The sequence below is a fragment of the Microtus pennsylvanicus genome, chromosome 11 (genome assembly GCF_037038515.1).
Source record: "Microtus pennsylvanicus isolate mMicPen1 chromosome 11, mMicPen1.hap1, whole genome shotgun sequence".
Classification (NCBI taxonomy): Eukaryota; Metazoa; Chordata; class Mammalia; order Rodentia; family Cricetidae; genus Microtus; species Microtus pennsylvanicus.
The window spans coordinates 18,204,626-18,229,926 of record NC_134589.1 but is presented as its reverse complement, the minus strand read 5'-3'; the positions used below and the strand labels follow the sequence as shown (position 1 = coordinate 18,229,926).

The 25,301-nt window shown below is 40.7% G+C and overlaps 1 protein-coding gene and 1 long non-coding RNA gene across 2 annotated transcripts in view; both read right to left on the bottom strand.

The window, feature by feature from the left end:
- Positions 1–11,427, bottom strand: part of LOC142859535 (leucine-rich repeat-containing protein 37A-like) — a 64,002-nt gene extending 52,575 nt beyond the window's left edge. Inside the window, exon 1 of the mRNA XM_075989707.1 lies at positions 11,387–11,427. Coding sequence (XP_075845822.1) covers positions 11,387–11,427 — 41 coding nt within the window. The remainder of the gene's footprint in view (positions 1–11,386) is intronic.
- LOC142859916 (uncharacterized) overlaps positions 1–22,404 on the bottom strand; it is a 155,159-nt gene extending 132,755 nt beyond the window's left edge. Inside the window, exons 1-5 of the long non-coding RNA XR_012912276.1 lie at positions 21,428–22,404; positions 18,275–18,346; positions 17,303–17,374; positions 13,359–13,430; positions 11,592–11,672 (exon numbers count right to left, since the gene is read on the bottom strand). This is a non-coding gene — a long non-coding RNA (uncharacterized LOC142859916). The remainder of the gene's footprint in view (positions 1–11,591; positions 11,673–13,358; positions 13,431–17,302; positions 17,375–18,274; positions 18,347–21,427) is intronic.
- Positions 22,405–25,301: the final 2,897 nt, after the last annotated feature.

The following is a 25,301-nucleotide window of genomic DNA, read 5'->3' as shown; positions in this document are numbered from 1 at the left end:
AAGAAGAACACGTGGTCTCTCTCCCTCCCGGGGGTCACGTTCCTGAGGCTTCCCGGTTTCCCCCTTGGGCCACCCGAGAGTGCAGATCTCCCATTAAACCTGGATATTTCTTAATTTGGCTTGTTTTGATTTGGCTTAATTAGGAATTTTTGCATCATCAGAGAGCTTGCTTAGGAAATATTCCTAACAATAAAGTCAAATATAAACAATATCTATTGATGAGTCCAGCTCTAAAGAAGGTACTAGTAAAAATCTCCAACCCAAGGAGGTTAACTATATCCACAAAAACACAGGAAATAATCTCACACCAGGAAAACCAAAAGAAGGGAAGTGTACTCATGCATGCACATGCACACACACACGCACACACACACACACACAACTACTAACAGCAAAAAAGAACAGGAACTAATAATCATTGGTCATTGATATTTCTCAGTATCAAAGTACTCAATTCCCTAATAAAAGACACAGACTAACAGAATGGATGTAGGTACAGTATCCATTCTTCTGCTGCATACAAGAATCCTACCTCAACACCAAAGATAAACATTACCACAGAGTAAAGAAAAAAAAAAAACAGACCCAAGAAACAAACTGGTGTAGCCATTCTAATAGCTAGAAAAACAGAATTCAAACAAAAATTAATCAAAAGAGACAGGGAAGGACACTTCATACTCATCAAAGGAAAAATCTACCACGATGATCTTTCAATTTTCAACATTTATGCCCTAAACACAAGGGCACCCACATTTGTAAAGGAAACACTACCAAAATCACACACTGACCCATTGGGACACTTCAATACCCCCTTCTCACCAATGGACAGAAATTCCAGACAAAACTATCTACAGAATATTCCACCCAAACACAAAAGAATACAGCTTCTTCTCAGTACCTCACAGAACATTCTCTAAAACTGACCACATAGGTGGTAACAAAGCAAGTCTCAACAGATACAAGAAAACGGAAATAAGCCCCTCCATCCTATCACACCACCACAGATAAAAGTTGGGTCAACAACATAAACAACAAAAAGCCTATGAACTCATAGAATCTGAACAACTCTTTACTAAATAACTACTGGGTTAATGCAGAAATAAAGACAAAAAAAAGACTTCTAGAACTCAGTGAAAATTAATACACAGCACATCCAAACTTATAGGACACAATGAAAGTGGTACTAAGAGAAATGTTCATGGCACTAAGTGCCTACCTAAAGAAATTGGGAGATGGGCTGAAGAGATGGCTCAGCGGTTAGGAACATTGCCTGTTCTTCCAAAGGTCCTGAGTTCAATTCCCAGCAACCACATGGTGGCTCACAACCATCTGTAGTGAGGTCTGGTACCCTCTTCTGGCCTGCAGGCATACACGCAGACAGAATATTATATACATAATAAATAAATATTTAAAAAAAAGAAATTGGGAGAGATCTCATACCAGCAACTTAACAGCACACCTAAAGACTCTAGAACAAACACCTAGAGGAGTAGGCAATAGGAATCAGGGCTGAAGTCAATAAAACAGAGACAAAGAGAACAGTACAAATAATCAATGAGACAAAGAGTTAGTTCTTTGAGAAAATAAACAAGATTTAAAAAAAACCCTTATCCAAACTAACTAAAAGACAGAGATTATCCAAATTAGCAAAATCAGAGATGAAATGGGGGACATAACAACAGATACCTGATGTGGGAGTGTCATATCAATCTGTTGATTTCATTGGTTAATTAATAAAGAAACTGCTTGGCCTGATAGGTTAGAACATAGGTGGGTGGAGTAAACAGAACAGAATGCTGGGAAGAAGGGAAGTCAGCCAGACGCCATGCCTCTCCTCTCTGGGGCAGACGCGATGAAGCTCCGACTCAAGATGGATGTAGGCTAGAATCTTCCTGGTAAGTCACCACCTCGTGGTGCTACACATTAATAGAAATAAGCCAAGCAGTGTTTATATGAATACAGTTTGTGTGTTGTTATTTTGGGGCATAAGCTAGCCAGGCAGCTGGGAACTGAGTGACAGAAATGCAGCCCACAGCTCCTACTACAGAATGGCACCCAGACATGGATAACTGAATCCACAGAAAGCCTGAGAAAGCTTGGGAAATAATAGCGTAAAGTATGTTTTCTTGGTAGCAGCAATTTCTTGGGTCTGCTCTGTTGCTAGAGGCAAGCAAGTGCTCTCATCTAAGAGAGGCTTCCTGACTCAGCTTTAACTGCAAAACCCTGCAGCTCTTTTAAGAGGTCCTGCCACGAAACACTTAAACAGTGTTGATGAAAAGCTGAACACATGCTTTTTCGTTTTCAGCCATAGCAGGAAAAAAGCTGCACCTTTTAAAATGCCGGCTTTGTGGGCCATCCTGACAGGGCAAACTCTGACTCTTTGAGGCAGGAGGTCAGCTACAGAGACAGCATTTGAGTGCTGTAGCTTGCTTGCTGGCAGGGACCTTGAAACGCCATAGAGTTGTGGCAATAAAAATGGCTACAGTCGGTAAGTCCGCCATGAGGCTGGAAAGCTAAGGAATGGGCTGGATCTAGCCGGCAAAGCCACAGCTTTAATCCTACCCATATTGCTCAGTAATTTAAAGGCTCATGTAGTCAAAAAAGAGAGATATACAGTAAAGAGAGATTCAAAGACAAAGAAAACCTCTAAATAATTTACAGTGTGTTAAAAATATACGCAGGCTAAAAGTTAAAGTTCTTAAAAGTAAAAAAAGTAAGAAAGAGAGTAGTTGGGTGTGGTGATACACACTTTTAATCCCAACACTTGGGAGGTGGAGGTAAATTGACCTCTGAGACTTCAAGGGGCAAAGGTAGATTGACCTCTGTGACTTCAAGGTGTGGTAGCATACACCTTTAATCCCAGCACTGAGGAGGCAGAGACAGGCAGATCTCTGAGTTCAAGGACAGCCTGGTCCACAGAGTTATTCCAGGACAAAGATATACAGAGAACCTGTCTCAAGAAGTAAAAGTAAAAATAAATGAAATGGAGTTTAAAATAAAGCTGCACAAAGATGGAAAATACACAGAGAATCTTGATACTGTATGCTATTATGCTCTCTTTGAATTGTTTGAATGCTGAGGAAGGAGCAACAGCTGCTAAAAGATATTTGTTTATAAATGCTGCTGAACTAGTCCAAGATATAGATTTTGAAAATACCTTTGATGGGGGAGTGTCATATATCAATCTGTTGATTTCATCGGTTAAGCAATAAAGAAACTGCTTGGCCCTCATAGGTTAAAACATAGGTGGGAGGAGTAAACAGAACAGAAGGCTGGGAGAAAGAAGCTGAGTCAAGGAGTCACCATGATTCTCCCACTCCAGGCAGATGCAGGTTAAGATCATTCCTGGTAAGCCAGCTCGTGGGCTACATACATTATTAGAAATGGGCTAGTCCAGGTGCGAGAGTAAGCCGAGAAAAGGCTAGATATAATGGGCCAAGCGGTGTTTAAAAGAATACAGTTTCCGTGTAATTATTTCGGGTAAAGCTAGCCGTGCGGGCGGCTGGGTGCCAGGAAAGTAGCCCGCTGCTCATATTTCAACAGTGGCGCCCGATGTGATGGGCTAAATCCACTTAAAAACCTGAGAGAGCTTAATTTTAAACAGAGAAAAAACAGAGTTTAACGCAGAGTTTTGCTCTTTGTTGGTGGCGTGCTATAGAGAGATTTCCTGATTCGGCAGCAGCAGCAGAAAAAACAATGCTGCGTCATTTTAAAGCACGGCTTCTTGAGGCTCTGCTGCCAGCATAAACTCTGGCTTTAAAGCATTTCAATGGATTTTATGGGACTGGATGTTTGTGTTCCCACTTGGGATCGGAAGGAGAGTGCTCTGAGACCCTGCTTGATGGCTCAGAGCTCCCTGCCTGCACCTGGGCAGACTGCAGAATCAGGCTTAGGCAGGCGGAAGAGCATGGCGGATTCCTGCCGACATATAGAGACGTGGTTTTAGACTGCGCAGTGCTCTGCCTGTCAGATTTGGCTGTAACTTGGATGAAAAGAATTTCTGTGCTGCACGCTCAGTCTCAGAATTAAAGTGCTGAGTGCTGCTCCTACCTGGCGGTCCCAGAGCTAACACAACATGGTACGTCCTCCATTTTGAAATTTTCCTGACTCAGCAGCAGGAAAAAAACTGGCTGTTTTAAAATGCTGGCTTTCTGGGCTGTGCCGCCATTGCGATCTCTGTCTGGCTCCTGTGGGAGACAGAGTCTTTGAATGGAGCATTTGGAGTAAAGTGCTACGATTTGTTTGATGGCAACTAGACTGCTGTGTGCCTAAAAGGGGGACATTGTGTGCCACAGCTCAGAGGCACAAGCAGCTCCGCCATGCTAGTGGTGCAGTTTGCAAGGAGGCACAAGCAGCTCCACCATGCTAGTGGTGCAATGTGCAAGGATCAGAGGCACGAGCGGCTCCGCCATGTTGGACTGGGCGGGGCCAGCAGGCAGTACCTGTTTTTGACCTAGAAATGTCACAGCTTAGATTCTTAAGTGCCTAGTGACTTAAAGGCGCAAATCAAAAGTGCTCCTGGATAGTAAAAAATTGCAGATTCACAATAGGACAGATTCAGACCACTAAATGAGTCACACTGTTGGATGAATATACGTAGGCTTGGGAGAGAGAAGAAAAAGAATATAGAGAATAAAGTTAATGGTTTCAAAAAAAAAGGTAAAGTCTTTAAAGAGACAGAGTACAGATAGTTAAGAGATTAAAAGAAATAAAGAAAAATAAGCCACGTAAAAATGGAAAATTCACAGAGAGTCTGGATTATGTACATTGTGTTTTCTTTAAAATTTTTGACTGTGAAGGAGCTAAGTACAGAGAGACATTTCATTACATGGGCTGCCAAGCTAAACCAGAATGGATATAAGGGTATTACGATTTCAAAATTTGGGTCTAAGGATATGATGCTTTGGAGAGGGTCTTCTTTTGTTTTCACAGAGGACCAGACCCTGTGGATTGCATCTATCCCGATATGGTATGATAGACCATGACCTCCCAAAAAGTTCCTGTGAACACCCTCAAAAAATTACTTCACTCAACTGCCAACTGAGATAAACCTGGCACACAGGTTACACCCTAAATGATCTGATTAACAGCGCCCCCATTCAGCAGGAAGCAGTTTGGAGAGAAAAAACTGCGCCCATGTTCCCAAAATATTGTTTATAAATGTTCTTTTACATTTAAAGGGGGAAATGATATAGATATGAATAATTTGCATTGGTATGGATTTTAAGGTCAATTTTGTTATATGTATATGTATTTCTGATATTGATTAAGGTATTGTGATTGTGTAGTTCATTTAAAATGTAATGTATAATAGTAAATATAGGTTGTTAATGGATAATCATCAATAATAGTAAAGCTTGTAGTCATGTTAGTTAGATTTTCTAGATATATAGAGATACATTTCAGTTAGATAGACATTTTTCATATCTTTCAAAGACTGCAGAATATGGCATTTGATGTTGTAATAACATAGGACTTTTCATGACAATGAGACACTCTGCTCCTGGCAGCACCAATCTACTTCAAGAAGAAGACGGGCATCAAAGAGGATCCTTATGGAGTTTGATAGCCATTTGGGCAAGAAACTGTTCTTGCCTGGACTGTTGCATAAACTGGACAAAGAGAACCCGCAGAGAGAGGACTGCTGAACTTGCCTAAAGGTGAGTTGGTCTTTCAGGGTTCCTGACTCATGAAAGAGTCTGCGAGACATTCTGCAGGATACAGCAGAGAGTGACTGAACTGTCTTTGGAATTTCCTGCTTGATGAAAATGTCTGCTGGATACAATGGGCCTGAAGGCTGAAGATGGATGCCCCAGCAGTACAAAAGAACTTTGGGTGACTGTCCAGGCAGCGAGATGTTTCTGTCATATCTAGAGTTTTCTTATTTCTTGTTTGCTTAGGTAATATTATATCCTTCTGGAGTCTTTGATGGAGTTGAAGAATGGATAGGTAGTTATAGTTTTCCTTAGTTATGATAAAAGATAAAATAGATATAAATATTGTAACTGTAATTCTTGCTTGATAACTGTTTTGTTATATGTAATTTTGCTATGTTAAAGTTAAAGCCTTCCTTTTTTTTGTTTAAACAGAAAAAGGGGAAGTGATGTGGGAGTGTCATATATCAATCTGTTGATTTCATTGGTTAAGCAATAAAGAAACTGCTTGGCCCTCATAGGTTAAAACATAGGTGGGAGGAGTAAACAGAACAGAAGGCTGGAAGAAAGAAGCTGAGTCAAGGAGTCACCATGATTCTCCCACTCCAGGCAGATGCAGGTTAAGATCATTCCTGGTAAGCCAGCTCGTGGGCTACATACATTTTTAGAAATGGGCTAGTCCAGGTGCGAGAGTTAGCTGAGAAAAGGCTAGATATAATGGGCCAAGTGGTGTTTAAAAGAATACAGTTTCCGTGTAATTATTTCAGGTAAAGCTAGCCGTGTGGGTGGCTGGGTGCCGGGGAGGCAGCCCTGCCGCTCCTACTACTACATACCTTGACTTCAGAATTTGGATCTAAGGATATGATACTTTGGAAAAGAGATTCTTCTTTTGTTTTCACAGAGGATCAGACCCTGTGGATTGCTTCTATCCCAATATGGTATGATAGAACACGACCTCCTGAAAGGTTGCTGTGAACACCTTTGACTGAGATGAACCTGGCACACAGGTTACACCATGAAAGATCTGATGAACAGCGCTCCTATTCAGCAGGAAGAAGTTTGGGGAGAAAAAACTATGTCCATATTCCCAAATATTGTTTATAAATGTTCTTTTACATTTAAAGGGGGATATGATAGAGATATGAATAATTTGCATTGGTATGGATTTGACTTTATTGATATAAATTTAAGGTCAATCTTGTTATATGTATATGTATTTTTGATATTGATTAAGGTATTGTGATTGTGTAGATCATATAAAAATGTAATGTATATAGGTTGTTAATGGATAATCATTAATAATAATCAAGCTTGTAGTCATGTTAGTTAGATTTTCTAAATGTGTATAGATATATTTCAGATAGGCATTCCTCATATCTTTCAAAGACTACAGAATATAGCATTTAATGTTTTAATAACTTAGGGCTTTTCATGACAATGAGACACGTCTGCTCCTGGCAGCACCAATCTACTTCAAGAGGAAGATGGGCATCGAAGAGACTCCTTATGGAGTTGGTTGGCCATTAGGGCAAGAAACTACTCTTGCCTGGACTGTTGCATAAACTGGACACAGAGAACCCGCAGAGAGAGGACTGATGAACTTGCCTAAAGGTGAGATGATCTTTCTGGGTTTCTGATTCATGAAAGAGTCTGAGAGACATTCTGCAGGACACAGCAGATAGTGACTGAACTGCCTTCGAAATTTCCTGCTTCATGGAAATGTCTGCTGGAAACTATGGGCCTGAAGGCCGAAGATGGATGCCCCAGCAGTACAAAAGAACTTTGGATGACTGTCCAGGCAGCGATATGTCTCTGTCACTTTTAGAGTTTTGGAAGTTTCTAAATTCTTCTTTACTTAGGTAATATTATATCCTTCTGGAGTCTTTGATGGAGTTGAAGAATGGTTAGTTAGTTATAGTTTTCCTTTGTTATGGTAAAAGGTAAAATAGATATAAACATTATAACTGTAATTCTTACTTGATAACTGTTTTGTTATATATAATTTTGCTATGTTAAAGTTAAATCTTTTTTTGTTTAAACAGAAAAAGGGGAAGTGATGTGGGAGTGTCATATATCAATCAGTTGATTTCATTGGTTAATTAATAAAGAAAATGTTTGGCCTGATCGGTTAGAACATAGATGGGTGGAGTAAACAGAACAGAATGCTGGGAAGAAGGGAAGTCAGCCAGACGCCATGCCTCTCCTCTCTGGGGCAGATGCGATGAAGCTCCGATTCAAGATGGACGTAGGCTAGAATCTTCCTGGTAAGTCACCACCTCGTGGTGCTACACATTAATAGAAATGGCCAAGCAGTGTTTATATGAATACAGTTTGTGTGTTGTTATTTTGGGGCATAAGCTAGCCAGGCAGCTGGGATCTGGGTGGCAGGAACACAGCCCACAGCTTCTACTACAGATACCAAATAAATTCAAAGAATCATTAGGTCATACTTTAAAAACCTGTACTCCATAAACCTTGAAAATCTAAAAGAAATGAATAATTTTCTCGATAGATACCACTTACTAAAGTTAAATCATGGTCAGATAAACAATTTAAGTAGACCTATAACCCCTAAGGAAATAGAAGCAGTCTTTAAAAGTCTCCCAAACAAAACAAGCCTGGGGCTAGATGGTTCTAGCACAGAATTCTACTAGACTTTCAAAGAGGAGCGAACACCAGTATTCAAATCATTCCACAAAATAGGAAGAGAAGGAACATTGTCAAATTCATCTTAGGAGGACACAGTAACCCTGATATCCAAATCACACAAAGATTCAACAAAGAGAATTGCAAACCAATTTCTCTCATGAACATAGATGCTAAAATAATCAACAAAAAATACTCGAAAACCGAATCCAAGAACACATTATGATCAAGTAGGCTTCATCCCAGAGATGCAGGAATGGTTCAACACATGAAACTCAGTCAATGTAATCCACCATATAAACAAACTGAAAGAAAAAAACCCACATGATCATCTCATGAGATACTGAAAAGGCCTTTGACAAAGTACAACACCCATTCATGATAAAAGTCTTGGAGAGATTAGGGATAAAAGGAACATACCTAAACATAATAAAGGCAATTTACAGAAAGCCTGTCGCCAACATCAAATTAAATGGGGAGAAACTCAAAGAAATCCCACTAAAATAAGGAACAAGACAAGGCTGTCCACTTGCTCCATATCTATTCAAAATAGTACTTGAAATGTGAGAGGCAGCAATAAGACAACTAAAGGATATCAAGGGGATACAAATTGGAAAGGAAGAAGCCAAAGTATTGCTATTGACAGACAATATGATAGTATACATAAGCAACCCCAAAATTCTAGCAGGGAACTTCTACAGCTGATACACAGCTTCAGCAATGACTCCTAGGAATGGGAAGTATGGACCCTGAACCAGACATCTTCTCTAACCAGGCAAAGCTTCCAGAATCGGAACTGAGATGGCAACCCAGACACAAAACCTTTGACCTACGATCTGCCCTACCTCCAAGATGTGCTGAGTTAATGGTATCAAATTGGAGAATGACTGGTCTAATTTGAGACCTATACCACAAGAGGGAGGCCACACTAGATACTGCCTAGATGGCTAGAAACCAGAGGCTGTGTTGGGAAAAAAAATCAATGAAATGATTACTAACGATATTCTGCTATACTCGTAGATCAATGCCTAACCCACTGTCATCAGAGAGGAGTCATCCAGGAGCAGATGGGAGCAGATGCAGAGACACACAGTCAAACACCATTAAAACCCCACAGAAGCGGGGTGGAGCGAGAGGGGCTGAGGACAGGAGAACACAGTACACAGAGTCAACTAAGCAGAGCTCATAGGAGATCACAGAGACTGAATGAAAAAACATGGACCCTGTATGGAACTGAGTTAATTCCTCTGCACATACATTATGGTTGTGTAGATGGGCATTTTTGTGGGACTCCTAAGAGTGGGAGTGGGGGTGTCTCTGATTCTTTTGCCTTCTCATAAGTCTGCCTCCTCAAGTGGGCATAAAGTGAGGCTTTATGGCTACTTTTGTTGCAAATTGTTATGTCATCTTCAGTATATATCCACAGAAGGACTGTTCTTTTATTATTTTTTGAAGGGAAAGTAGATCTGGGGGACAGCAGGGGTTGGAGCAATGGGAAGAAACTCCCTTATCTATTACAAAGAGTGGAGGGAGAAGAAACTATAGTCAGGATGTAATATATGAAAGAAGAATAAAAGAAAAAAACATGAGAAGGAAGATGAGGAGAAAAAGGAGAAGAAAAAAGAGGAAAAGGAGGAAGAAAAAAGAAAAGAAAGAAGGAGGAGAGGGAAGAAAGAAGAGAAGAAGAAGAAAAGGAGGAGGAGGCGGCGGCAGAAGACGAATAAGGCAGACGATAGAAGGCAGAGGTAGAAGGCAAAAGCAGCAACAGCAGCAGTTTGTAGCCTACCATGAGAAAGATTTCCTGAAGAAAACTCCCTTATCTATTACAAAGAGTTGGGTTGTTGGATCCTAACAAAGGAGTCCCATTTCCAGCACATACTTGGGTTGTGTCCACTGTTGTCAAGTTGGTTTTTTTTTAAATGAGTTCTCACTATCCTGCCCAGGTCAGCCTTGAACTCCTGGGCTCAAGACTTCCTCCCTCCTCAGCATCTGAGCAGCTGGGCTTACAAGCACACACTATGCTTGCCTCACTGAGCCAATCTGTGATGGTGACTGAATTCTGAGAGGTACCATTGTTCCATTCAGATAACACGATGTGACTATCAATGTCCAATACCAGTTAGCTCTGCTCATCTCATCACAAGGAAGCAAACTCCCTTTCTGCCAAAATGAACACAAACTAGAGATAACAAGTCCATGCGCCCGCATGAGTCTTTTCTAACCCGCCAGACCCTCTGGTTCCTTTCCCCCAAGTTAGGAGTCAGCAAATCGTTCTGCAGAGGGGAGACTGCTACAAGGAACATTTACAGAACAGTTCATCCAGCCCCGGAACATCACAAACCCGTCCTCCCATGGGAACCAACTGTGAATCTGGGTTTCTGACCTACCAGACAGGTTACAGCCGCCCAAACTCAGATCCAGAGCAGAAAATCCCTCTTGAGTTTATACTGAACGTCACACAAAGTGGGATTTTTTGCTTTGTTTTGTTTTTGACACGAGTCTATTATTAGTCCAAGAATCCTTCCAATTTATGATCCTCCTGCCTCTGTTTCCTGAGTGCAACTGCTGGTATTTAAGCATATGCATAATGCCTGACAAACACAGATTTTTAGATAAAAGCTAATAAAATTCACTTTCTTCTTGAGGAAGAAAAGTATTATATAGAGCCAGGATAGAGCAACATATTTTCTTTATGGATATTTTCAACCATATAGCTTAATGCAGATACAGATGCCCTCTTATCCAGGCTGTCAAGGTGCCTCTTACCCACAGATAATGCATGACTTCAGAGGCATATGCATCCTGAGAAATAATGTTCTGGATAAGGAGAGGAGAAGTCCTCGGGCAAATTTTCAGCTTTCCATTTCTGGGAAAGCACCTCTACCTTTTGCTCCCTGGAGGAGTTGGTGTTAATCTTTGCTCTTTGCACCTCTATGTGGCATCCATTCAAGCAGCTGGGAACTGTGCATGGGAGAGGGAATCAGAGTGAAACTCACAAGCGGGTTTCCAAAAACAGTATCACACATCAGAGCCACAGCACGAGGGCGCCATGACGATACCTCTCAGTGTTACTCACGTGGTGTTACTTGTGGTGCCCGTGCTGACGGTCAGGATGAGGAAAGCTCATCGTGTCCTGTAATTTACACAAGTCTCCTGCCCTCCTGTGCCTTAGTTTCCTCATTGGAAAAGAATGAATGGGACAAACTACCCATAGTTCACACAGGGTTTACAGTTGGGGAATCTGCATGGGTTTTAACACACAAATAAGTATTTACATTCTACTGCACTTACAGCTTCTGTAAAAACTGCATTCCATGCCATGCTTGAAATGTTCCATAGCTCAGTTCAATGAGTAGATTGCACCCAAGGTTGCTAAAGTCATTTAAACAAATTAAAAACACATAGTAAGCCAAAGAAAACATTTTTCAGACAGTTATCATTCAGCCAATATTTTTAATTCAAAGTAAGGTATCACCTGGCCCAGACACCTGGCACTTGCTGGCCAGCAGACAAGAAAAGCTGCTGTGCACTCGGCTTGCCTAGCAGATAATTTTTTTTTGTTTGTTTGTTTGTTTTTTTTCGAATCAGGGTTTCTCTGTGGTTTTGAAGCCTGTCCTGGAACTAGCTCTTGTAGACCAGGCTGGAGAACTCACAGAGATCCGCCTGCCTCTTAAGCCAGAGCTTAACAATCACTCTAATATACATATGATGAAACAATCTTTCTCAGAAATGGTTTCAATGGGGGCTGGAGAGATGGCTCAGTGGTTAAGAGCACTGACTGCTCTTCCAGAGGTCCTGAGTTCAATTCCCAGCAACCATATGGTGGCTCACAGCCATCTATAATGAGACCTGGCACCCGCTTCTGGCTTGTGGGCACATATGGAAGGAATGCTGTACACATAATAAATAAATAAATATTTAAAAAAAAGAAATGGTTTCAATGTTTTCTGGACTCACAAAGAAAATCTTATTATGGATGATAATCCATGCACTAACTACAGTGAATTACAAGCAGATCCTTCTTTCAATGACTCTCCTTCTCTAGGAAAGGGTTTCACAACTCAGTACCACTGAAATTCTAGGCTAGACCACTCTGCTATGGAGGTTTGTCCTATACATTGGAGGATGTTTATAACATCTGTGGTGTCTGCATATTAGATATCTTTTGCAAATCCAGTTGCCAAGGTCACCTGGGTACACAGCCACACGGACTAAAAACTAGTGGTGTGCTATGATTCAAGTTTCACTCACTTTTACCACAGACTAAAGGAATGTGGGCTGGGAAGATGGCTCAGTGGGTAATGATGCTTGCCACCAAGCCTGAGTTCAAGCCCTAGGACTCACATGGTAGAAGGATAGAACTCAAGTTCTGTGATTTATATAAGCATGAAAATGCACACACATCCACATGGGTGTACACACACACACACACACACACACACACACACACAATTTGCTATGTAGTTCTATTAGCTTTCTATTAGCTACAAAATTTGCTTCATTTGTACACTACATAATGGGTTTCTCATCATGACAGTTTATATTATATATACGTGTGTGTAGTATATGTATATATGCATATACTGTATCTTTCTTATTTCTTATCCTTACTGCCACTCATTATCCCTTTTTGTACCTTTTCTCCTCACAGAGTCTCCCTTTTCCTTTCATGCTACACACACACACTCAAAAGAAATCTAGATTTCAACTGATAGAAAAGATGGCATTTTGTCTTTCTTTCTCCCATTGTCCTCTCTTGTTTAAAATCTTTCTAGACTTCTTTCTTGCCCTCCATAGCCCATCTTCTACTCATGCCACATATATGTGCATCTACATGTAAGTCCAAGGGTTACGGATTTAGCTCATTGCTAGAGTGCTTACTTAGCAAGTACAGCGCCCTGGGTTCGGTCCCCAGAGTGAGAGAAACCATGTAACAATTGTCCTTCTAAGTCTGGCTATTTCCTACTAGCAAAATTTTAAAATTTTAATCATGTAACAGATTAAGTAGCATGGGGGTTATAAAATCCAAAATATAAATGGGTTATGTTTGTAACTTACATATACTTCAAAAAAGGTAATGATTCAAATGTCCCTCTTTCAATATACCGTATTTTATTGCAGGATAAATCCCTAGGAAAAGTAAAAGGGAAATATTGCTTTGATTAGCCATTAGATATCTAATTAGTATTAATAAACCACAGAATTGTTATATTATTGTTTTGTCTAAACTCTAAACCTTTGGATTTCTACTTGAAATCTCTAGCGCCCCTACCCCTATTCACATCAATCCTAAACATCTCAACCTTTGTGATCTTCATGTATAAATACATAGCTATAGACACTGGGAAATTACAGAGAGTCTTTCCTGAGAGAAGAATTATTAAGTGACTTTTGTTTTTGAAACAGGGTCTTTCTGTGTAGAATCCAATCCTCTCACCTCTGCCTCCTGAGCACTGAATGCACAAGCACAACTTTGGCCTCTAGGGGCTTTAGAAGATAGAAATCAGCCTTGTTCTAGACGTACTGAGTTGGTAACTGGAGCAGGGATGTTGTCATAATGAAGTTCTAACAAGCTCTCCAGGTGATGCAAGGAGTATCCTTTTTACAGTGCCATGGTCCCATACATGCCTCCTGGATTTGGTATTTAAATCCAAAGAAGGTCTGTCCCTGTTCCTTCTTATACTATGAAGGTGCTCATGGCACTCCTCAAACTCTTTGATGTGTTTTGCCTTTTTCTTCCCTATTGTTATTAGTGTCTAACACGTTCTCCACAAAGGGCCTGTTTGATGATTCCCACTGACTCTTCAAGGTTTTATTCAATTGAATTGGTGTAGCAACAGCTTCCCTAAACCAAATTCATGTCTTCTCTCCTCTTCTGTACTCTAGATACAATTTATACTTCAGTGACAAAAAAAAATGAATGGATGAATTGTAATGTGTGGAGGTCAGAGAACAGTTTTCAGAGATCAGTTCCTGTCTTTCACTTTGTTGAAGCAGGACTCTCTTGTTTCAGCCACACTGCTGACTGGAGGCTAGCTGACTGAAGATGCTTCCAGTTCTCTCCTCTGCCCCCTTCTTTTCGCAGCAGACCTGGGATGAAAGATGCACACTACTGCATCTGTCCGTTGTCTAATGTGGGTTTGGAGGATCAAATATGGGTTGCTGGGCTTTCCTGGCTAGTGCTTTACCCACTAAGCCCTATCCCCATCCCTCATTACTTCAAAATATATTTTATTTCTATTTATTTATTTGTGTGTGTCCATGTGTCTGTGCAGGTGCTCACAGAGAACCCCAAAAGGGTATCATATCCTCTGGAGCTAGAACTACAGGAGGTTGTGGGTTCCCTGATGTGGAAGCTGGGAACCAAACTCTGGTCCTCTGCAAAGCAGCAAGTGCTCTTAACTGCTGAGCCATCTCTCCAGCCCTCTCCTGCTTTGAAATTATTTTTGTACCCATTCTACTAATCACAAACCCCTGGAAGCATGGAGTCTAACTCATCTACATTGCCCACCAAGTTTGATACTGACACAAATATTTGAGTGAACTCAAATATTTATAAAATAAACACATAGTTGGTGAGTTCAAGAAAAGTGGCTTATTTGCAAGAAATTCAGTGTATGACTTTATGGCTGATGCCTCTCCATCTCTGCAGCACTGAGATTCATGCTCACTCATGGGTTTGTTCCTCTTGAAGTTGGTAAATTTTAAGAGGGAAGTAACCCAGGCTTATTCATCTCTGTGCCTCCAATAATAGACATAGTATTTGGCATGTTCTATTTTAGTACATTTTTTTAAATTGAGGGACATTTAAATAAATGAATGACAGTAAATTATGTCAATAAGAAATAACTATTTACAAACTAAAATAAAGAAGAGGACTACTCTACTCAGTTATTTTATTATTTCCTCCAAACATTTTGTACAGTTTGGGAGTTCAGATGCTAAAGGTCCCCCAAATACCAATACGGAAGTAGGACCAGTGCGATTGTGGCCATTCTCTAAGTGTCCAGAGAAGGAAAATGTTTCTGACTTTGTTTAAGATGACTCTTACTATGGAGTCCTGGATGGCCTCAAACTAGAGATCTGCTTGCCTCCACCTCCCCAGTGCTGTGGTTCAAGACATGTGCTACTAGTCCCATCTTTTACTATTTTGTTTTCGAGACAGGGTTTCTCTGTGTCACTTTGTTGTTCGTCCTAGAACTAGCTCTTGTAGACTAGGCTGGCCTCGAACTCACTGAGATCCTCCTGTCTTTGTCTCCCAAGTGCTGGGATTAAAGGCGTGGGCCACCACAGCCCGGCTCATCCTTTATTGTTTTATCAGTGAATGTCAGGAGCACTTCTGGTATGTTTGCGTCAAGGAAACTTTTGTAGAATTTCATAACCACGATTCAATATCTATTTTCACATGGACATAAAAAATTATTACATTAAAAACTGTAATACCAGTCTGTTCTCTTAATGACTTAATCATGTTAGTAATATTATTTATGTAATCTAGCATTTAGTTACTTATTTAGTACTTCAGTGTCAATTAAATTCAGATTAAATTATTAAAGGAACTGGATAGAATGGCACATGCATACAACCCTAGCACTTGGGAGGCAGAAGTAGTATGAGGATTGTTACAAATTGGAGGTCAGCCTGGGATACATATGAGACCTAGCCTCAAAAAAAAAGGCATGGGGTATCATCATGGTTGATAGAGTGCTTGCCTAGCATGCACAAAATCTTGAATTTTACCGCAAAAATTGTATAAATTATGTAATAATGAATGCCTATAATCCTAGAACGTGGGAAATAGAGACAAGAGATTCAAGAATTCAAGGCCAGCTTTGGCTATTTAGAGAGTTTAAGACAAGCCTGAGTTACATGAGACCATATCTCAAAGAGGCAAAGCCATTGTCATTCTGGGTTAAAGATCTTCAAATTAATGTAGTTGTGCATTTTCTTCTCTTTGATACATCTCTTCAAAGTTAAACTAATTTCTCACATCCTACTATGCTGTCTTAAGCCCTTTTTGCAAATTATAAATTAGTAAACATGTTAGGTTTGCAAGCCCACACAGAAATCCAGAAACAATGGAACCAGCCACCATGAGCCAAAAACCTCTGAGTGGAAGGGGCAAAAGGAATCTTGCCTCCTTTCAGCTGTTCTCATCAGGCACCCTGTCCCCTCAACAAAAAGGGCACTGGCACAAGTTCTCTAAAGGTGTCAACCACTCCTAACTCATGGGCTGCAGTAAACGAGAGCATGGATCAGACTTGATGGAGGTGTGACCGACTAGATCCAAATACAAGCATATGTCTTAGAAAACAAGGGTTGTGGGAGTTCCAGTAACTGCTCAGAACTTACTAACACCCCCTGCAAATGAAGTGCTTCTATCTGAATCTGAAGCTTGTCCATAGAAGTTAAGAAATTTAAGATGCAATGCTGGGCAGTGGTGTTCACAACTTTAATCCCAGCACTTGGAAAGCAGAGGCAGGTGGACCTCATTGAGTTCAAGGTCAGCCTGGTTTACACAGCAAGTTCTAGGACAACCAGAGCTGTTATAGAGAAACCTTGTCTTGAAACCCCCCCCCAAAAAAAGGAAAAGAAAAAGAAAAAAATAGAAATTTAAAATGCATAAAAGTCATTTTCATGAGATAGGCTAAGCCCCAACCCCCCGAATGACGTAACTGCAGATTTTGTTTTATTATTTTTTTTGTCTTTAGAACCAGGTTCTTGCCAAGCAACCCTGGAATTGGTATGAAACCCACTATGTGGACCACAAAGACCCACAACTTGTAGAAATCCTCCTATTTTCTACCTCTTCAGTGTTGGGATTACAGTCAATAATTGAACAATTTTATTGCTTGAAATAATGTTAGTATCTAATTCAAATCCCTTGTTCATCCATAGACAATTTATATCATAAAAAATAGATGTGCTTAATTAACTTACAAAATCTGGAGGAATAGCAGGCAATTTATATCATAAAAAATAGATGTGCTTAATTAACTTACAAAATCTGGAGGGATAGCAGGCCTTCAAATGAATACTTATGTAATTCAGTCAGGTGATTTTCACTGAGATTTCTGAAAGATTAAAAGGTTATCTGGATCAAAAATCGTCAAACAGATGGAGAACATCCAGTGATGACATGGGATGGAGAAATACAAGGTGTCATATGCTATTGCCTAGAGCATAAATTGTCATCAGCTCTTTTGGGAGCAATTAAAATTTTATATATGTAATGATCTCCACCCTAAAGATTTTATTTCTAGGTATCTAGCCTATAGAAACACTTGTCTGGGGTATACAGGATGCTTAATTCAGTCCTATATGAAATAGTGTGCAGAACTGGAAATGAGTAGTAGGAGCCTCTACATATGGAAAAGGAAGCTCTAAATATCATGAAATGAAGACATCAAGCTATCAGATGGTGTCAATTATGTAAAAGTGATAAGGAAAGCAGCAACACTATTTGCTATATGCAAATATGTCTGGAAGGATATATGTCAAACTCAGAGTAGCAGTTACCTCAGATCTGAGGGATTATGGCACAAGGAAGGTTTCACTATTCCTCTTACTAATTTATAACCATTACAAATGTCACCATAGATGGCTTCTACTGGAAAACAAATTTTCCTTTCAATGAAAACACCGCATTTAAAATAAAAACTTTGCCTGCAGAGGTAAGGTTTCAACTCAGGGCTCGTGCACCAGGCAAGCGCACCAACACTGAACCACACCCAATCCTTATGCAGCTTACAAGAGAAGTTCAATTAGTACCAATTCATTTTTTTACTTAGAGCCATTAAAATTCCCTATCTCTATCCTAAAGATTCCATGTCTAGCTATCTATTCTGCAGAAATTCACTGGGAAGAACAGAGGAAATATCTTTTCTCAGACATACTGACCTCAAAATCTGGACCAAAAATAAGGGCCTTGGTCCAATATTGTACAACATTTGGAGAGAACATGTACTACTCACAGTTTCTCAGCCCAACGGTATGCTCTCCATACATTTCTGTCAATGTAAGAAATAGAATTTCCTTGGAAATTCCTGTGAAGAAACAGTTCATATACTTGAGTAAATAGGAAAAGACTAAGCAGAAGCAGTAAAATCATCGCACCCTCATGGCGCTGTTCAATGCACAACGAAGAAAACCACCAATCTTCTAATTCCCAGACCTATCAGTTTCTGAGGGAGCACACTTAGCAACACAGGGCTGCTGGAGCAAGCTAAGACCTTCCTTGCAAGTTGAACTTTGAATATGACCAGGCTCTTGGTTAGAAAATGCTAGTTAATTACTAAGTATTTTTCTCAAAAATAATTGCGTTTAAATAAAGTACTTCTACAAATCAATAAAAAATAGTGATTAATAATTGAACAGGAAAATAGGTGAATTTTGATCATCCTGAGCAAGTAAGAAACCCTGATATAGGCACCATCAAACCTTTGCCAGAGGGCTGTCTGTCGAAGCATTGTGTTAGAAAGAGGAGGAAATTTGAATTAGTCAAAGTGATGTGCTGGTGTGGAAACAGTGCTTGGTCATGCTACTTAGGGAAAAAGCACAATATCACTAATGAAAGTTTTACCTCATCTGAGAACAACACAAATGAACTGGAAGGAAGGACACATGACAAAATGTAACTGGAGTTTATTTTGGCTTGGAGGACACAGAAGAAAAGCAACAAGCTCCATGGAATGAATTTTCTAGCTTATCCTATAAACTCTGGGTCTTTCATTTCTATTTTGCATGTGTACATGTGGAGACCCAAGTCTGATGTTAGGGCATCTTCAATCATTCTCCTACTTTACTGAGACGGAATCTTTAATCCAGCCTAAAGTTCACTAGAATGGTAGACTTGCTAGCCAGATGGTTCTGAAGAGTGTGCTTTTGACATTCAAGGCTGTAATTATTGGTAGACCGCCACATAAACCTATCATTTACATGGATTCTGAGGATCTGAACTCTAGTCCTCACACTTGCAATTGGACCACTTTAACAAATGAGGACCCTCCCTGCTGTCCCAACCCTTCACTCTTTTTTGAGGTGTTAGTAATGGAATTCAGGGCATTTTGTGTGCCAGTCAAGTATTCTACCACTGAGCTATATTCCTAGCCCTCTGTTCATTATGAGACAGGATCTCATTAAGTATAGTCTAGCCTGGCCTTGAATTTGTGATTCTCATTCTTTAGTTTCCCAAGTACTAGGATTAGGGTATATACTACACACCAGGCTTCTATGACTTTTTTTTTTTTTTTTGGTTTTTCAAGACAGGGTTTCTCTGTAGCTTTGGAGCCTGTCTTGGAACTAGCTCTTAGAGACCAGGCTGGTCTCGACCTCACAGAGATCTGCCTGCCTCAGCCTCCTGAGTGCTGGGATTAAAGGTATGTGCCACCACCCCCCAGCTCCATGACATTTTTTAAAAATGGGAATATATCCTTGAGTGGCACATGCTTAAAAGAAACTGTTAAATACCTAATTTATGTTCAGTTTCAACTCTGTGGCTCACTTTAAGCATTTACTTTTAGTTCTACTCAGTGAAGACTTTCTTGCTCAGTTTAAACACACTTTTTCTTGTGATAGCGAAAAAAGAAATTCACTCACTTGACAGTGGACAATCCCACTCAATCCCAAACTGTTTGATTTTATGCTCACTAAAAAGAAAAATGCCTAAAACTGAACTCTCATTCCTGATTGCTGAGTCTATCTGTTAAATTGCCATCCTTATCTTTATCTAGAACAGAAACTGTGGTCTTATTTTTTTATTTGAATACTTCAATCCCCAATTTTGTTTGAGGCGCACTCTCACCATGTAGCCCTGTCTCGTATAGAACTCACTATGGAGATGAGGCTGGCCTCAATCTCACAAAGATCCACCTGCCTCTGCATCTCAAGTTCTGGGATTAAAGGTGTGCATAACCATGTCTAGTATCTCTCACTAAATCCTATCTTCTCTTACTCTGTGAGGATTCGGGGTTTTCTTCCCACTCCCGTAATAGCCACAGTGGTCCAACTCTTGCTCACTTTAGTCCTAGATTTTGCTCGATATTTATATATGGTCATCAAGAATTAAGCTTCCTGTCTGGATTATTCTACAAGAGGATGCTAAAATGATCCTCTATCTGAGTGTTAAGACTCATGCCTGTATTTTCCATTTGAGATGCTGAGGCAGGATGATCATGAACTCAAGGCCAGCCTGTATTACATAGCAAAGTTCCATCCTCTTAATATTTTTTAGAAATTTATAATGGTTCTTCTTCCATATTGCACTGTGACTTTCAAACCACTAGAACTGATATTCAAAGTATTTCATAATACCTCTCACTGTTTTCTAATTCAATCTTTTCTGGTAGACTAGTCTACTAAGTCCCAATTCTTGTAAGCTATGCCTTTGGCTATGCTGTAATTCCTATTTCTACTTTATTTAAAGATGAGACGCTCTTTGAACCAAAGGGAAAGTTTTAATGTAACCATTCCCCTTTCCCCCATCTATTATTTCATGTTCCTGAGAAAATGCCACACATATATGGCTCTCATACTTCTTATCCCTGAATAGTGCACACAATACATGAAAAATATTAGAAAACCAGGAACAAGAATGAGCTCTGGACATAACTAAGATTACAAAGCTAACATTCATGTAGGCTAAGAACTAAGATAAGTATTCCATGTAGTCAACTAAACCTCACAACAGTCCTATGAAACAGGAGTCATCAAACTTCCCATTTTACAGGTGAGGAAGTTAATTCACAGCTAAATACTTTATGCAGGGTTACAGAGCTTAGGCCAAACCCCAGGAGTCCAGCTCCAGAATCTACTCTACTCACTCTGATACATCCTCACTGAAATAAATTATAAAGAGGATGGAATGAAACAGAAGAACAAAGGTTAAGCAATGATATAATGGAACTAAATAGAAATGAATACAGAAAAATAAGAAGGGCTATCATGAATAAAAGACTGGAGAAGGGATACTGAAGAAGTAAAATTGAGGACAAAGAAAAGCTGGCAAGTCAAGGTAAGAGCAGAACGTCAATCAATGAGAATTAGAGTGACAAGGAGGCCCAGGAAAGCTTTGAAGAAAAAGGTGCTATGTCAGGCAAATGTAAAACAGAAATAAAGGTGAGTCTTACAAGTTAGCAAAAGTGTCGTTGTAGGAGTCGGGCTTTGGCACAGGCACTTGGTGGAGTCTCCGCTCTGGGCTAAGATGAATACACAATAGTGTCTCATTTTCACACAAGCAGAACTCACATAGGTTGACGTACATGTAGGCATTTTGTTCCATAGTTAAATCTTTTTCTGTAGTGGAATTTTCAGAATATGGAGTTATGGTAAGTTCCATTTTCGAAAAATGATCTGTAGGTGGAAGTGTAATTTCAGGGCACTTTGGAGTAGGAGCTGTAGTTGTTGGGACTGTAGAATGGGCAGCTTCTGGAGAAACAGCTGTAGTTGTTGGGATTGTAGAATGGGCAGCTTCTGGAGAAACAGCTGTAGTTGTTGGGACTGTAGAATGGGCAGCTTCTGGAGAAACAGCTGTAGTTGTTGGGACTCCACACTGTGCAGCCTCTGGAGCAGCAGCTGCAGTCTCTAGGACTTGAGAAGGTTGAGTCTCTACAGTAGGCTGGGAGGTCTTCTGCATAGGTTCAAAGGGTCCTCCCTCAGTAGTAGGTTGATGAGTTATGGTAACTTCCAAATCTGAAGGATGAACCGTGATTTCAGTCGTGCTTGGATGCTGAATGTGAACCTGTTCTAGAGGTGTCTCTTGAGAATGCACTGGACGATCTGTAGTCTCACTGAGAGCTGTGCGGTGATGAGCCTCTTTAGTAGGCTCTGCAGTTACAGTGAGTTCCGTGTCTAAGGGATGATATGGTTTTGTTAGATACTCAGTTTTACTCTGAATTAGACTTTGAACCATGCCCTCCTCATATCCTCGAGTTTGAACTACAAACACATTAGGTGGTTTTCTAACTTCAGCAGTGGTACTCTGCACATTTTCAGGACTGTTTTCTAGAGTAGATGAGTTATGATCAAGGTTAACTACAGTTTTAGTTGGAGTTCTTGTACGAGGAACGAAAACTTCTGGGTTCAGGATCACACTGTGATCTGAATGATGAACTCCAGCCTGCTGTGGAGTTGGACGAAAGTAAGTTCCTGTAGGAGGCGGAGAAGGCTGAGATGAGATCCTGGGTGGTGCTGGATTCTCAGCTTGACCCTGAGTTGGCATTGGAACTGTCACCTCTTGAACTACACCCTCTAATGCTGTAATCTGAGTTGTGCTCTCGTGCATACTTTGTGAAAGCTCTCCCTCATTAATAGGTTGATAAGTTACAGTAAGTTCTAGATCCAAATTCTGAACGGTGACTTCAGGTATCTGAGTTGTGTGCTTACTGTTAACAGGCTCTGGATATATCACCAGAGGGTACTCTGGGGGAAGAACTGTAGTCTCCCTTGGAGTTGTGGGATTGTGAGGCTCTCTAGTAGGCTCTGAACTTATGGTGAGTTCTAGATCCAAAGGCCTAAATGATACAACAGTTTGATCCTGAGTTGGTATTGGAACAGTCACCTCCTGATATACTGGGGTTAGAGCTACAGTCTCTTTAGGTGGTTCTGTAATCTGGGTTGTGGTCTCTTGAATGCTCTGAGAAAATTCTCCCTCAGTAGTAAGCTGTGGAGCTATGGTAAGTTCCAAATCCAAAGGTCCAGCTGTGGCTTCAGTTGGGTTTGGATGTTGAGACTGAATACGTTCTGGATATATCACCAGAGGGTGCTTTGGAGTTGTAGGATGTTTAGCCTCTCCTGTAGGCTCTGAAGTTATGGTGAGTTCCATAGACTGAAATGATACAACATGTGTTGTTGGATACTCAATTTGATCCTGACCTGGTGTTGGAACTTTCATCTCCTGATATACTGGGGCTGGAGGTGGTTCTGTAATTGGACTTGTGGTCTCTGGAATAGTTTGAGAATGTTCTCCCTCAGCAGTAGTTTTATGAGTTGTGGTGAGTTCCAGATCCAAAGGCTGAACTGTGGCTTCAGTTGGGTTTGGATGCTGAGGCTCTCTGGTAGGCTCTGAAGTTATGGTGAGTTCCAGATCCAAAGGCTGAACTGTGGCTTCAGTTGGGTTTGGATGCTGAGAATCTCTGGTAGGCTCTGAAGTTATGGTGAGTTCCAGATCCAAAGGCTGAACTGTGGCTTCAGTTGGGTTTGGATGCTGAGGGTGCTGTGGAACTGTAGGATGCTGAGGCTCTCTGGTAGGCTCTGAAGTTAGGGGGAGTTCTAGGTCTAAGGGCTGAACTGTGGCTTCAGTTGGGTTTGGATGCTGAGAATCTCTGGTAGGCTCTGAAGTTATGGTGAGTTCCAGATCCAAAGGCTGAACTGTGGCTTCAGTTGGGTTTGGATGCTGAGTAAGTGATGCCGGATACTTAGCTTGATCCTGAGTTGGTATTGGAATTGTCATCTCATGATATTCTAGACCTTGAGTTAAACTCTCTTCTGGAGGTTCCATCACTTGATTTGTGGTCTCTTCCATAGTTTGAGAAAGTTTCTCCTTAGGTTTTAGATTTACGAAGACTTCTAGATCCAAAGGTTGAAATGCGCTTTTAGTTGGGTTTGGATGTTGAGTCTCACTGTGATGTGGACGTGGAAGTTTTACTTGAAAATGTGGATTTACAGTTCTCTTTGGTAGCATATAATGCTTAGTCTCTGGACTAATTCCTGGGGTTACAGTAACTCCTAGGTCCAAAGGCTGAAATAAACCATTAGGTGATAGTGTATACTCAACTTGATCCTGATCTGGCCTTGGAACAGTCATCTTGTGTGCTGGAATGTGAGCTACAATATTTTTCAGTGGCTTTGGAGGGTGTGGAATCACTTTATGGGTTAGAGAAAATTTTCCTTTTCTACGGAGTTTTAAAGTCTGAGCTGCAGTGGGCTTCAGCGCCAGAAATGGTTTCGTATTCTCATGGAGGTCTATGGGATGAGATAGGGTTATTTGTTGATGTAAAGAAGGTCTTACTCCCATACTGTGACCTGGAGGCAGGTCTGAGGCTTCTTGTTGAGGTGAATAAAAGTGTACCTCTTTAAAGTGGTGTGGTGTCTGAGCTATGGCCTCCTGGAAGGCTAGAGATTCAGTTTTGGAGAAATATGGACGCTTTGAAATGGCATTAGTCTGAATCTGTGAAAATTTACCTTTCTCACTGGAGTCTATAGGCTGACGTAAGTCTTCTTGTGGAAATGGAACTGATCCATCCTTCAGAGAAGGTTCTGGGGTTATGGTAAGTTCTAGGTCCACATGTTTAACAGTGGTTTTATATGACTTTGGAAGTTCAGTTCTGAATGTTGCCTCTAGATCTGCAGATGAGAAAAACCTATCTGTTATTGAAGGCCAAGTTGAGCTCCCCTGCTGACTTGCATACGGTCCCTCAGGAAATTCTTCAGGTTGGGGTGGGACCCCTTGATCAACTGGAGAATGATGATCCTTTTTTGAGTTGGTTTGATGATCAATTGGGATATTGTGTGATGCTGAAAAATAAACTTGACCATGACCCAGGGATGAAACTGTTACCTCATGGTAAGCTGGAAGTTCTTCATCGGGCAGCTCTCGCATCTGCTCTGAAGTCTCCTGCTGTGCTGGAAAGGGTTTTCCTTCTTCAGAGATCTGTGATATTCCAGTTGTGTCTTCTTGCTGGCTTAGAGGTTTATGATGCAGAATAAGTTCTGGGGACTGATATAAAACATCCTGTTGTGTTGATGGTTCAACCTCTTCAGATGCTGTAGCCTCATGGTACACAGTTCCCATCGCAGCTACAGGATTCTCTGTTACTGTAATCTCCAGATCTGGAGGTTGACCAGTCACATAAGACAGGCTAGAATGCTGAGCTTGATAGTGACCTGGAGGCAAAACTGTCGCTTCATGATGCTCTGGAGACTGAGCTGCTTGTTCCTGCTCAGTTGCAGAAGGTTTAAACTCTTCAGCATACTCTAAGGCTTGAGCTGGTACCTCCAGCTGGC